At 47.1% G+C, this 14,775-nt stretch overlaps 1 protein-coding gene across 1 annotated transcript in view; it reads left to right on the top strand.

The window, feature by feature from the left end:
* Positions 1–6,794, top strand: part of LOC146341757 (vomeronasal type-2 receptor 26-like) — a 28,482-nt gene extending 21,688 nt beyond the window's left edge. Inside the window, exons 3-4 of the mRNA XM_084807656.1 lie at positions 137–590; positions 6,347–6,794. Of these exons, the coding sequence (XP_084663782.1) occupies positions 137–590; positions 6,347–6,794 (902 nt within the window). The remainder of the gene's footprint in view (positions 1–136; positions 591–6,346) is intronic.
* The last annotated feature ends 7,981 nt before the right edge of the window (positions 6,795–14,775 follow it).

Raw genomic sequence — 14,775 nt, 5'->3', positions numbered from 1 at the left:
TGTCGCAGTGTTGTCTGATAGGGATAGGATCTTTGAACCATGCTACACTTTTGCTTTGAGGCCTCAGCGATATTCCTAGATTGCATCAGCTGTCTTTCTCTCATATACAAAAAAACCCACTGCTTTTTCTTTCCAGATATGGATTCCTGCACTGAATGTTCAGGAGATCACTATTCAAATGTAGAGCAGAATCAATGCATTCCCAAGGTTATAAGCTATCTTTCCTATGAGGAACCTTTGGGGATTTCGTTGTCTTTATCTGCTGTCGGATTTGCTGTGATCACAGCTTTTGTACTTGGAAACTTTGTGAAGCACCAGGAAACTCCCATAGTCAAGGCCAACAACTGGACCCTCACCTACATCCTGCTCATCTCCCTCCTCCTTTGCTTCCTCTGCTCCTTGCTGTTCATTGGAGAGCCAAAGAGGATGACCTGCCTTCTCCGGCAAACAGCTTTTGGCATCGTCTTCTCAGTTGCTCTTTCTGCTCTTTTGGCAAAAACCATCACTGTGGTTCTGGCATTCATGGCTACCAAACCAGGATCCAGCATGAGGAAATGGGTAGGGAACAGGGTGGCCAGTTTGATAGTCATGTCCTAGAATCATAGAATAGAATAGTAGGGTTGGAAGGGGCCTACAAGGCCATCGAGTCCAACCCCCTGCTCAATGCAGGAATCCAAGTCAGAGCATCCCTGACAAATGGCTGTCCAGCCTCGTCTTGAAGGCCTCCAGTGTGGGAGAGCCCACCACCTCCCCAGGTAATTGGTTCCATTGCCGTATTGCTCTGACACTCAGGAAGTTTTTCCTGATGTTCAGCCGGAATCTGGCTTCCTGTAACTTGAGCCCATTATTCCGTGTCCTGCACTCTGGGATGATCAAGAAGAGATCCTGGCCTTCTTCTCTGTGACAACCTTTCAAGTACTTGAAGAGTGCTATCATATCTCCCCTCAGTCTTCTCTTCTCAAGGCTAAACATGCCCAGTTCTTTCAGTCTCTCTTCATAGGGCTTTGTTTCCAGTCCCCTGATCATCTTTGTTGCCCTCCTTTGAACCCTCTCCAGCTTGTCTGCATCCTTCTTAAAGTGTGGTGCCCAGAACTGGACACAGTACTCCAGATGAGGCCTAACCAGTGCTGAGTAGAGGGGAACTAGTACTTCCCGGGATTTGGAAGCGATGCTTCTATTAATGCAGCCCAAAATAGCATTTGCCTTTTTTGCAGCCACATCACATTGTTGGCTCATATTCAGCTTGTGATCGACGACAATTCCAAGATCCTTCTCGCTCGTAGTGTGGTTGAGCCACGTATCCCCTATCTTGTAACTGTGCATTTGGTTTCTTTTTCCTAGGTGCAGAACTTGGCATTTGTCCCTATTAAATGCCATTCTGTTGTTTTCTGCCCAGCACTCCAGTCTATCCAGATCACTTTGAATTTTGTTTCTGTCTTCCAAAGTATTAGCTATCCCTCCCAATTTTGTGTCATCTGCAAATTTGATCAGCATTCCCTGCACCTCCTCCTCCAAGTCATTAATAAAAATGTTGAAGAGCACTGGGCCCAGGACTGAGCCCTGCGGTACCCCACTCGTTACCTCTCCCCAGCTTGAGAAGGTCCCATTGATAAGCACTCTTTGAGTCCGATTCTGTAGCCAACTGTGGATCCACTGGATCGTTGTTTCATCTAGCCCATTTCGAGCAAGTTTGCTCATCAGGATATCATGGGGCACTTTGTCGAAAGCTTTGCTGAAGTCGAGGTATATGATGTCTACAGCATTCCCACGGTCTACAAGGGAGGTGACTTGATCAAAAAATGAGATCAGATTTGTCTGGCAGGACTTGTTTTTGACAAATCCATGTTGGCTTCGAGTAATCACGGCATTGTTGTCAAGGTGCTTCCAGATGGATTGCTTTATGATCTGCTCCAGAATTTTCCCAGGGATTGATGTCAGACTGACTGGTCTGTAGTTCCCAGGTTCCTCCTTTTTACCCTTTTTGAAGATAGGGACAACGTTAGCCCTCCTCCAGTCATCTGGCACTTCCCCGGTCCTCCATGATTTCTCAAAGAGAATAGACAGCGGTTCTGAGAGTTCTTCTGCCAGTTCCTTTATTACTCTAGGATGCAGTTCATCTGGCCCTGGAGATTTGAACTCATTCAAAGTAATGAGGTGTTCCTTGACCATATGCCTGTCGATCTCAAGCTGCAATCCTGCCCCTTCAGCCTGTACTTCGCCTTTGCCAGGGGGGTCATAGACCCTCTTTTGGGAGAAGACTGAGCCAAAGTAGGAATTGAGCACCTCTGCCTTTTCTTTGTCATCTGTTATCATTTTGCCATCCTTATTTAATAGCTGAACAACCATTTCTTTCCTCTGCCTTTTACTATGCACGTAGCTGAAGAAAGCCTTTTTGTTGTTTTTAGCATCCCTCGCTAACCTCACCTCGTTCTCCGCTTTAGCCTTCCTGACACCATCCCTGCAATTCTGTGCTACCTGCCTGTACTCTTCCTTTGTTACTTGGCCTTCTTTCCACTTCCTATATGTGTCCTTTTTTGTTTTCAGGTCATCCCTAAGCTTTTTGTGAAGCCACATTGGCTTCTTCTGTTGTCTTCCACCTTTTCTTCTTGTTGGAATTGTTCGTGATTGTGCCTTGAGAATTTCCTTTTTTAAAAGTTCCCACCCATCTTGGACTCCTTTTCTCGCTAGCATTGTTTGCCATGGGACCTTACTGATCATTGTTCTGAGTTTATTAAAATCAGCTTTCCTAAAATCCAGGGTACGCGTTTGAGTACACTCGGCTTTTGCTTCCCTTAGAACCAAGAACTCAAGTACAACATGGTCGCTTTCCCCCAGAGTTCCTGTAACTGCTACTTTATCCACTAAGTCATCTCTGTTGGTTAGGATCAAGTCAAGGATAGCCGATCCTCTAGTTCCTTCCTCTACTTTCTGTAGGAGGAAGTTATCCGCCACACAAGTCAGGAATTTCCTGGAGGGGCCATGTTTGGCAGAATTTGTCTCCCAACAAATATCGGGGAAATTGAAGTCCCCCATTACTACTACATCATGCTTCCTTAAAACATTGGCTATTTGCTTTTCAAAAGTTTCATCCTTGGCTTCTCCTTGACTGGGTGGCCGGTAGTAGACTCCGACCACCAGGTTCCTTTTATTCTTTGCTCCATTTATTTCAACCCAGATGCTCTCGATGGGGCTACCAAGCTCCTCCTCCTGTATTTCTGTGCAGAGATATGTATTTTTCACATACAGTGCAACCCCGCCTCCCTTTCTGTTCCTCCTGTTCTTTTTGAACAAGTTATATCCTTCAACTGCTGTATTCCAGTCATGAGAGTCATCCCACCAAGTCTCAGTTATACCTATCAAGTCATAATTTCCCTCCTGTATTAAGAGTTCAAGTTCGTTCTGTTTGTTTCCCATACTCTGGGCATTAGTATATAGACATCGAAGACCATGTGCTTCATAGTCTGGCTTTCTTCCTACATGTGTCTGAAGACTATTATTGGGCGCTATCAGCGCTGTTCTCTCCATTGCAGTGCATGCGCCTACGTCCATTGTTACCCCCAACATTACATCTCCCTTCCCCGTAGGATTCAGTTTAAAGCCCTCCTGATGAAGTTCTTCATGCTGTGGCCAAACACATTCTTCCCAGCCTTTGTGAGGTGCAACCCATCCCTAGCCAACAGCCCATCTTCCAGGAAGTATAGCCCGTGGTCCCAGAATCCAAATCTCTCTCGTCGGCACCACCTTCGTAGCCAGTCATTCACCCGGAGTATTTTTCGTTCCCTTTCTATCCCTCTTCTAACTACTGGAAGGATGGATGAGAAAACTATCTGGGCCCCAAAGTTCTTGAGTTTCCTTCCCAAAGCTTCAAAGTCTGACGTGATCTCTTCGTAGCTCCGCTTGGCGGTATCATTTGTTCCCACATGGATGAGAAGAAAGGGATACCTGTCAGTGGGCTTTATGAGTGCAGGCAACCTTTCAGTCACGTCTCTAATCTGTCCTCCCGGGAGACAACATACCTGGCGAGTCCACGGGTCTTCGCGACATACTTGGGTCTCGATCCCACGCAGCAAGGAGTCTCCCACTACTACCACTCTTCTCTTCTTCTTCTTGTAGGCCTGGGTTTCATCGCCTCTGTTTGACTGACCTTTAGCCTCTTGCTCACTCTCATGCAGGTTCCCCTGTGATTCTTCCTCTGCAGGCTGTCCTCCAGTCTCATCTGCAAGTACCTGGAATCGGTTCCACAGCTCCACCGCTTCCACTGGTGCAGAGTGGCGTCTAGTTCTTCTTCTCCTAACTGTCACCGTTTTCCAAGGAGTATCCTCTACTCCATTTTTCTTCTCCTCAGCATTTCCCACTTCTGCCTCATCTTGCTGTTGCTCTTCAAGCTTCTGGTCTGCCCTTTGCTGCTGTAGTTCCCCCATTCTGTCCAAGAACTCTTCGTGTTCTCTTATTCCCCGGAGGGTCGACAGTCGCCGCTCCAGTCCACTTACTTTTTCCTCCAGCAGCGTGATCAACTTGCACTTGTTGCAGGTGTAGGCCATGTTGTTCTCAGGCAAGAAAACAAACATGGCACACACCTTGCAGGTCACCACCACTGGAGAGTCTTGTCCTTCCATAGCCCCTTTTCCCTTTTTGTGTCTAGCTTTGTGATTGTTCTAGACTAGCCTGTGCCTGCTCCTCTACTCAGTAGAGGTTAAAAGCAGAGTCCCACTGGTGTGGAAGTGTGTGTTACAAGACAATTAAATGGGAAAAAGTTAGTTAAAAAAAATGTTAGGGGCCTCCCCCTTGACCTCCCCTGCCGAACTCCCCTGGCCAACTCCTGTTTGCTCCCCCTGTTCGCTCACTCTGTTCGCTCGCTCTCTGGGAGCTTGCCTGCTTCTGTAGTCCCTGGACCAGCTGGAGCAGCTTGCTCTGCTCTGCTCTGCTCAGCTGGGAGGCGGGAAACAGACTGAAGCTTCCCGCCCAGTCAGCTGCTGGGAGTACTCAGGCCACACCCCTCCAATTCAGTTGGAGCTCTCAGAAGCTCCTGGTGAGCTCACAGCCAGTCAGAAGGATAAAGGGCAGCGCCCTGGGCTTCCTGCAACCCACTTACCTCTTAGCCTCTGTCTCCTTTGTCTCTTCAACCACTGCAACTCCCCTGGCCAACTCCTGTTTGCTCCCCCTGTTCGCTCGCTCTGTTCGCTCGCTCTCTGGGAGCTTGCCTGCTTCTGTAGTCCCTGGACCAGCTGGAGCAGCTTGCTCTGCTCTGCTCTGCTCAGCTGGGAGGCGGGAAACAGACTGAAGCTTCCCGCCCAGTCAGCTGCTGGGAGTACTCAGGCCACACCCCTCCAATTCAGTTGGAGCTCTCAGAAGCTCCTGGTGAGCTCACAGCCAGTCAGAAGGATAAAGGGCAGCGCCCTGGGCTTCCTGCAACCCACTTACCTCTTAGCCTCTGTCTCCTTTGTCTCCTTTGTCTCTTCAACCACTGCAACTCCCCTGGCCAACTCCTGTTTGCTCCCCCTGTTCGCTCGCTCTGTTCGCTCGCTCTCTGGGAGCTTGCCTGCTTCTGTAGTCCCTGGACCAGCTGGAGCAGCTTGCTCTGCTCTGCTCTGCTCAGCTGGGAGGCGGGAAACAGACTGAAGCTTCCCGCCCAGTCAGCTGCTGGGAGTACTCAGGCCACACCCCTCCAATTCAGTTGGAGCTCTCAGAAGCTCCTGGTGAGCTCACAGCCAGTCAGAAGGATAAAGGGCAGCGCCCTGGGCTTCCTGCAACCCACTTACCTCTTAGCCTCTGTCTCCTTTGTCTCCTTTGTCTCTTCAACCACTGCAACTCCCCTGGCCAACTCCTGTTTGCTCCCCCTGTTCGCTCGCTCTGTTCGCTCGCTCTCTGGGAGCTTGCCTGCTTCTGTAGTCCCTGGACCAGCTGGAGCAGCTTGCTCTGCTCTGCTCTGCTCAGCTGGGAGGCGGGAAACAGACTGAAGCTTCCCGCCCAGTCAGCTGCTGGGAGTACTCAGGCCACACCCCTCCAATTCAGTTGGAGCTCTCAGAAGCTCCTGGTGAGCTCACAGCCAGTCAGAAGGATAAAGGGCAGCGCCCTGGGCTTCCTGCAACCCACTTACCTCTTAGCCTCTGTCTCCTTTGTCTCTTCAACCACTGCAACTCCCCTGGCCAACTCCTGTTTGCTCCCCCTGTTCGCTCGCTCTGTTCGCTCGCTCTCTGGGAGCTTGCCTGCTTCTGTAGTCCCTGGACCAGCTGGAGCAGCTTGCTCTGCTCTGCTCTGCTCAGCTGGGAGGCGGGAAACAGACTGAAGCTTCCCGCCCAGTCAGCTGCTGGGAGTACTCAGACCACAAGGAGTACACAAGCAGGAGGGAGTACTCCTGCTCCTCTATTCAAACAGGGCTTTATGTGAGTTGGCTAAGCACTTCTCCATTCCGAGATATGGACATGCATTCACTGACTGGGGAAATTGTAGCAGAGTGCAATGAAGGCTCAGTCACCATGTTCTACACTGTCCTGGGCTACATGGGCTTTCTGGCCATTGTCAGCTTCACAGTAGCTTTCTTAGCCAGGAAGTTGCCAGACAGTTTCAACCAGGCCAAGTTCATCACTTTCAGCATGTTGGTCTTTTGCAGCGTTTGGCTCTCCTTTGTTCCAGCCTATCTGAGTACCAAAGGGAAATATCTGGTGGCCGTCGAGATCTTCTCTATCCTAACTTCCAGTGCCAGCTTACTGGCTTGCATCTTTTTCCCCAAATGCTACATTATAGTGTTGAGACCTGACCTAAACATCAAAGAGCAAATAAGAAGAGCAAAATGAAGGAGAAAAACAGTGGAAGAATGTGAGAATCAGTCTTCTTTTCCCAAAATGTTTGAGGTGTTGCATATGAAGGAAAAATATTGCCCCTACTTTTCAGCAAAACATGGCCTATTGTATTGATAAACATGGAATCAGATTCCATTCTTATTAATCATTAAGTTTTACTGAGAACACTCTGGGTTGCTCCCTCATAAATGTCCGCTGAAGGACCTGGCTGGTGTCTACGCTCCTGCTAGACATTTATCCTACAGGCTACAGGGGGAGTGAGACATTCTTCCTCTGGCTAAGTCCTCATTCCATATGTTTTTAATGTTGCTTTGATAGAAGCCTCGTGCTTTCTCATGATAGTATTTAAAAAAACCCAAACTCCCTCTCTTACCAAATATCTAGAAGTAATTCCTTAGATGATGGAAAGAAGAAAAAATAACCTGGTGAATATTGTTCATTTCATCAGTAATCACATCCAACAGTTGTCTTTCTCAATGATGCTATTGATCTGTAGATGTCTTGCATGTTGTATATTTGATTTGACTCAGACACACACACACACACACACACACACACACACACACCATGTTCTCTGCATCAAGCTGTATCAGTGATTTTTTAAATTGACATTTGAATGTGTGATTCCATTTCCCTGATGTATGTTTTAAATTCACTTTAGTGTTACTTGGATACACAAATAATGTTTTCCAGTGCCTTGTCTAAGTTCTCTGACTTCCTTAGCATTTTGGAGTATCACATTTTCCTCTACACCGAGCATTCAGTGTCAGAAGGCCGCCAAATTAAGCTAACTTCTTCCTATAGCAGGTTGGCCAGTGATGAATAATGAGCCAGTCAGAAATGAAATCTGGGTGAGGTGCAGCCTAAATGTCAACAGGGTAAATTACATGTGAAGCTAGGAGGTCTCAGACATCCTCCAGGTGAAACTGAGTGCTGAACAGCTGGCAGGGATCTGGACTGCTGGAAGGGCATCATGCTGCCCACATGAACGGAAAGGGCAGAACTGCCCACAATATTCAGCTCAGGACTTAGATGGGAGTCACGGGGCAATTTTGCAGCAGGACATCCAGGCCAGGCTGCTGAGGCAAAAGAAGTCTATGATCTGGCTCTGTTCCTCGCTGGCCGATAGTGAGGGATGTTGTGAGTGTCCATCTGGGGGCTAGAGCTCAGTGCGTTCCTGCCAGTTCCACCCACCTGGACACCAGTCCGTGACCCCCCCCCCTCTTGCGCAACTTGGTGCATGACAAATCGGGCAAGAGCGGCAGCCACTGCCCCTTTCCAAGCGTGGCTCTGAGCAGCAGCGGTGGCAGGACAGGAGCCGAGAGGGAAGCGGCATGGTGCTTCCCTCTCGGCTCCCATCCTGCCTCCCCTTCTGCTGCAACGGAGAACAACTGCACCCCTTTCTGCTATTCACTGGCATCCTGTTCCCATCCTGCTGCCTCCGCTGAATACAACTGTATCTCTCTCTGCCAAGCTCCAGCAGAGAGGGATGCAGCTGCTCTTGGTGGAGGCTGTGGGGGCAGGAGGATAGGAACCAAGAGGGAAGCACCATGGTGCTTCACTCCAGTTCTCATCCTGCTGCCTCCACTGTTGTGGATAAGAACAACTGTGCCCCTCTCTGCTGAGTACTGGCAGAGATGGACACAGTTGCTCACAGCGGCAGGGGCGGAGGTGCTCTCAGCGTTCCCGCAAATCACCAGCTGGCTCGTATCCCAACGCAAGCAGGGGCGGGCAGTGGGTGGGGATCAAGTGGCGGCTCACTGGGCAGACTCAGGTGAGTTTGGTGATCCCTACCGATAACTGTTTCAAGAGTTGATTAATGTCTTCCTTGTTGTTGTTGTTGTTCAGTCGTTCAGATGTATCTGACTCTTCGTGACCCCATAGACCATAGCACACCAGGCCTTCCTGTCCTCTGCTCTCTCCCGGAGTGTGCTCAAGTTCATATTCATTGCATCAGTGATGCTATCTAGCCATCTCATCCTCTGCCATCCCCTTCTCCTTTTGCCTTCAGTCTTTCCCAGCATCAGGGTCTTTTCCAGAGAGTTTTCTCTTCGCAATGTCTTTCTAAACATCTGCAACTCCAAAAGTTGTGAGTCTATGGTTCAACCTGTGGATATTCTAAATTATATCCATAGGTTGCAGGATAGCACTTTTCTCTGTGTTCTTCACATCAACCTAATCTGAGCAGGAAGCCATCTGAGATTACCTTTGCTCTGGGAAAAGAAAGAGTGAAACGTCAAGGCCACATACCACCTGTTCCTGCTTCAGTTGTTTGGCTGTTTTCAGTGCCACAATAATGGCAGCACATGGGAAGCAAATTTTCTTCCCTGAAATCATCAGCATGATTAACCCTCCTGCTCACTAAGCCCCAAGGGATGTCTAGAGGCCTCAATGAGCAATAACTTTGTTATACAAGCCACCGATAATACTCAGAGCTGCACCAAAGGGCCAGAAGCTGTGTCGCTGAGAGGGATGACCATTTTCAGAGATGTCTGCACTGCTGGATTTACTGGATTTCTACAGAGATAAAATATGAATAGTAGCTTGAGATATCTGCACCTACCAGTTCCCTCTTTTCCCCAAAAGGATTCCTCCTTCTCTTGATATCGCTTGATGCATCAGTACAGGAAAGGATCAAATATTTCACAGGGTTTTATCTTTGCGCAAAGTAATAAGAAAAAATGGTCAACATTCAGAAATTTCAAAATTGGGGAAATGGTGTAGATATTCCTTTATATCAACTTAACGTTTTTTCAGGAGGGTTTTAATTTATATATGCTGCTATATGAAAACCCCTTATTTTACTATACTTAGTGGTATATAAATATCACAAATAAAAAATAAATAAAATATATATGGTCAGCTCTCATTCAAGCAGTTTATAAACAGGCAAATCTGAGACATCAAGTACTCTTGAGGAAAATAGGGGAATGTGTCTCTAAATGGGAACTTCTGACCTCCAAATGGTGTTGTTGGTGGTGTGGTTGCTTGTGCTGTTGCCTCATTTCATGTGCAAGACAGGTTCTGTTGATCACAGCACAAAGACTCCTTCCAGTAAATGCAGAGTCAGTGACGACATCAGCAGTAGGCATGGGTTTTATCAACGGGGAGACCTTGTCATTGGAGAGGTTGCTTCTACACTCTATTCCCTGTATCCTCCTACATCTTTCAGGGAAAAGCTATCTTCATTGTCAATGAAGGAACTCATGTAAGGACTTTTCATCTACCCCTATAGTTTTGTTTTGCTCATACCATGTTGTTGTTGTTCAGTTGTTCAGTCATGTCCAACTCTTCGTGACCCCATGGACCATAGCACGCCAGGTGTTCCTGTCCTCCGCTCTCTCCCAGAGTGTGCTCAAGTTCATATTCATTGCATCCGTGATGCTATCTAGCCATCTCATCCTCTGCCGTCCCCTTCTCCTTTTGCCTTCAATCTTTCCCAGCATCAAGGTCTTTTCCAGTGAGTTTTCTCTGCATTAGGTGGCCAACTATTTGAGCTTCAGCTTCAGTATCTGTCCTTCCAATGAGCACTCAGGGTTGATTTCCTTTAGGATGGACTGATTTGACCTCCTTGCAGTCCAGGGGACTCGTAAGAGCCTTCTCCAGCACCACAGTTCAAATGCATCAATTCTTGGGCGCTCAGCCTTCCTTATAGTCCAGCTCTCACAGCCATATGTTACTACTGGGAAAACCATAGCTTTGATGATATGAACCTTTGTCGGCAAGGTGATGTCTCTGCTTCTTACTATGCTGTCTAGGTTTGCCATAGTTTTCCTCCCAAGGAGCAAGCGTCTTTTAATTTCATGGCTACGGTCACCATCTGTGGTGATCTTGGAGCCCAAGAAAATAAAATCTGTCACTGCTTCCATTTCTTCCCCTTCTATGTGCCAGGAAGTGATGGGGCCAGATGCCATGATCTTCATTTTTTTAATGTTGAGTTTCAAACCAGCTTTTGCACTCTCCACTTTCACCCTCAACAAGAGGCTCTTTAGATCCTCTTCGCTTTCTGCCGTTAGGGTGGTATCGTCTGCATATCTGAGGTTCTTGACAATTCTCCCAGCAATCTTAATTCTGACCTGTGATTCATCCAACCTGGCATTTTTCATGATGTACTCTGCTTATAAGTTAAATAAGCAGGGCAACAATATGCAGCCTCATCAAACTCCTTTCCCAATTTTGAACCAATCGGTTGTTCCATCGTAGGGATGTCAGAGAATTCCGTGACGGATCTCGGTGAGGCTGAATGCCAGTGCATTCGGCCCCCCAAAATCCATCGTAGAATGAAGCCTATGCCCTCCCAACCCATGAAAGGCATGCAAGATTAAGTCCCCACCATTCCCAACCCACAAAAGGCATGCAAAACGGAGCACTTACCTCCTCCCATCCATGCTGCTTTGCGAATGGCGGCCGTCCTGCGGTTGCCATTCGCTTCCTCTTCATAGCCGTGATAGGATACGTAAATACTTATGTAGCCCATCACAGCTAATGCAGGGACACCATTTGTGTCCCTGCAGAGGCCGTGATAGGCTACGTAAGTATTTACGTAGCTTATCATGGCAGGGGGGAAAAAAACCAGCGTATGCAAATGGCAGCGGCTACGGCGGCCGCCATTTGCGTTCTCTTTTTTTCGCCGTTTTTAGCCTATGTAAATATTTACATAAGCAATTATGGAGAAAAGAAGGGGAACACAAATAGCGTTCCCCTTTTTCCCCCAGCGAAAAGAGAGTGGAACGGAAGGTAAGTATTCCATCCATCCCTAGTTCCATGTCTGGTTCTTACTGTTACATCTTGACCCTCGTACAGGCTTCTCAGGAGACAGGGAAGGTGGTCTGGTACTCCCATCACTTTAAGAATTTGCCACAGTTTCTTGTGATCCACACCATCACAGGCTTTAGTGTAGTCAATGAAGCAGAAATAGACATTTTTCTGGAATTCTCTTGCTTTCTCCATGATCCAGCGAATGTTGGAGATTTGATCTCTAGTTCCTCTGCCTCTTTGAAACCCAGCTTGTACTTCCGGTAGTTCTTGGTTCACATACTGCTGAAGCCTAGCTTGTAGGATTTTGAGCATAACCTTGCTGGCATGTGAAATGAGTGCAATTGTACGGTCGTTTGAACACTCTTTGGCATTGCCCTTCTTTGGAATTGGAATGTAAACTGACCTTTTCCAGTCTTGTGGCCACTGTTGAGTGTTCCAAATGTGTTGGCATATTGAGTGCAGCACTTTAACAGCATCATCTTTTAGGATTTTAAAGAGCTCAGCTGGAATACTGTCGTCTCCGCTAGCTTTGTTGTTACTAACGCTTCCTAAGGCCCATTTTACTTCACTCTCTAGGATGCCCGGCTCAAGTTCAGTGACTGCACTATCATGGCTATCAGGGACATTCAGATCTTTCCTGTATAGTTCTTCTGTGTATTCTTGCCACCTCTTCTTAATCTCATCTGCTTCTGTTAGGTCCCTGCATTCTTTGTCCATTATCATGCCCGTCTTTGCACAAAACGTTCCCTTGATAGCTCCAAGTTTCTTGAAGAGATCTTCAGTCATTCCCATTCTATTGTTTTCCTTGATTTCTTTACATTGTTCATTTAAGAGGGCCTTCTTGTCTCTCCTTACTATTCTCTGGAACTCTGCATTCAGTTTGGTATATCTTCCCCTTTCTCCCTTGCTTTTCACTTCCCTTCTTTCTTCAGCTACTTGTAAAGCCTCCTCAGACAGCCACTTTGCTTTCTTGCATTTCTTTTTCTTTGGGAAGGATTTAGTCGCTGCCTCCTGAACAATGTTACGGACCTCCGTCCATAGTTCCTCAGGCACTCTGTCTATCAGGTCTAATCCCTGAAATCTATTCCTCACCTCCACTGTATATTCATAAGGAATATGATTTAAGTCATACCTGAATGGTTTAGTGGTTTTCCCTACGTTCTTCAATTTAAGCCAACATTTTGTGATAAGAAGTTCATGATCTGAGCCACAGTCAGCTCCAGGTCTTGTTTTTACTGACTCTATAGAGCTTCTCCATCTTTGGCTGCAAAGGACATAATCGATCTGATTTTGATATTGACCATCTGGTGATGTCCATGTGTAGAGTCGTCTCTTGTGCTGTTGGAAAAGAGTGTTTGCTGTGATCAGCGTGTTCTCTTGGCAAAACTCTATTAGCTTTTGTCCTGCTTCATTTTGTACACCAAAGCCATGCTTGCCTGCTATCCCTGTGATTTCTTTACTTCCTACTTTAGCATTCCAATCCCCTATGATGAAAAGGATATCTTTTGTTGGTGTTAGTTCTAGAAGGTGTTGTACGTTTTCATAGAACCGATCAGCCTCAGCTCCTTCGGCCTCAGTGGTTGGGGCATAGATTTGAATTACTGTGATGTTGAATGGTTTGCCTTGGATTCGTCCTGAAATCATTCTATCATTTTTAAGATTATACCCTAGTACTGCTTTTCCCACCCTTTTGTTGACTATGAGTGCTACTCCATTTCTTCTAAGGGATTCTTCCCCACAGTACTAGATATGTTGGTCACCTGAATTAAATTTGCCCATGCCTGTCCCCTTCGCCACAACAAGGCAGTGATCCATGAAGGGGGCTTATACCATAATAGACCACGAAGAACAGAAATGAGTTCTCAGATTGCAATAATACATTTGTTGTAGGAAGCCCAATGCATTTTGGACTTTTTTTTTCTTATTTTGAGGCTGTCTTCAATAGTAAAGGAAAAAGGTCTGTAGAAAAAAGTCTGCAGCAAATCATTGCCTCCGGTGTCAACCTACTCGCTTCACCTACTGGCTTCCTACAATTCATTTACTGATGCTTCATCAAAAATTTATTTTGGAAGACATTAAAACAATAAAGGCAACAAAAAAATGAACAATGGTAACAACATAACTGGATTGCTAAAGAAATAAAGCAACTTGCTAATGCTCATTCTTATTCTATCACTGAATATTTGTGAACAGCTAGAGAAAAATAGCATAAATACTACAGCACTGTATAATGAAAGGATGACAAATGGCTTTTAAATAGCTCCCTTTCTGGAGTCTTGGCATGTATCCCCCTGCCCCCCAACCCAGGTGAGCTGGAAACCTAATCTGGTTTTCTCATAAGAGGTTTAGGGATGGCAGATAATTTCTCCACGAATCTTCGGGAGGCCAAATGCCAATGCATTCGCCCCCCCCGAAATTGGTGGGGAAATTCTCTGCTGGCCCCCCGCCCCCCCGGATGGGAATTACCATGGCCGAATGTCCCTCTTGGCGGCGGGTCCCAGTGGCGTTTCGGCGGCGTTTCGTCAGGGGCGGGGGCAGCGGCCGGTCTCCCAACCGGCTGCCGCCGCTGCCAATGCAAAAAAAAAAAGTAAAGTAAAAATTAAAAAAACACCACACCTGTGATAGGCTACGTAACGATTTACGTAGCCTATCACGGCTAGATTTCCAAAGTCAGCCGTGATAGGCTACGTAAATCATCACGTAGCCTATCACGGGTGACTTTGAAAAAACAAAAAAAAGCGCATACGCAAATGGCGGCGGCCCATGGGCACCGCCATTTGCGTTCCTTATTTTGGCACGTCTAGTCTATGTAAAGATTTACGTAGACTACGGCGAAAATAAGGGAACGCTATTTGCGTTGCCTTTATTTTCGCCGTAGTCTACGTAAATCTTTACGTAGACTAGAAGTGTCAAAATAAGGAATGCAAATGGCGGTCCCCATGGGAGCCACCATTTGCGTATGGGCTTTTTTTTCCCCCAGAGTCACCTGTGATAGGCTACGTGACGATTTACATAGCCTATCACGGCTGACTTTGGAAATCTAGCCGTGATAGGCTACGTAAATCATTACGTAGCCTATCACGGGTGTGTGTGTGTTTACTTTTTTTTCGTGGCCGGGTAGACGGGGCGCTTCTGCCCAGCCTGAATTTGGCCGGGCGAGGCAGGGCGCCTCCCCCCCCTCGCCTGAACTTTTGGGGGAGAACCGAAGTGCCTCCCC

The sequence above is a fragment of the Heloderma suspectum genome, chromosome 6 (assembly GCF_057233095.1).
Source record: "Heloderma suspectum isolate Gila_16-S chromosome 6, 16-S_ref, whole genome shotgun sequence".
Lineage (NCBI taxonomy): Eukaryota > Metazoa > Chordata > Lepidosauria > Squamata > Helodermatidae > Heloderma > Heloderma suspectum.
The sequence above is the reverse complement of the archived record's forward strand: the minus strand, read 5'-3'. Positions and strand labels throughout refer to the sequence as shown.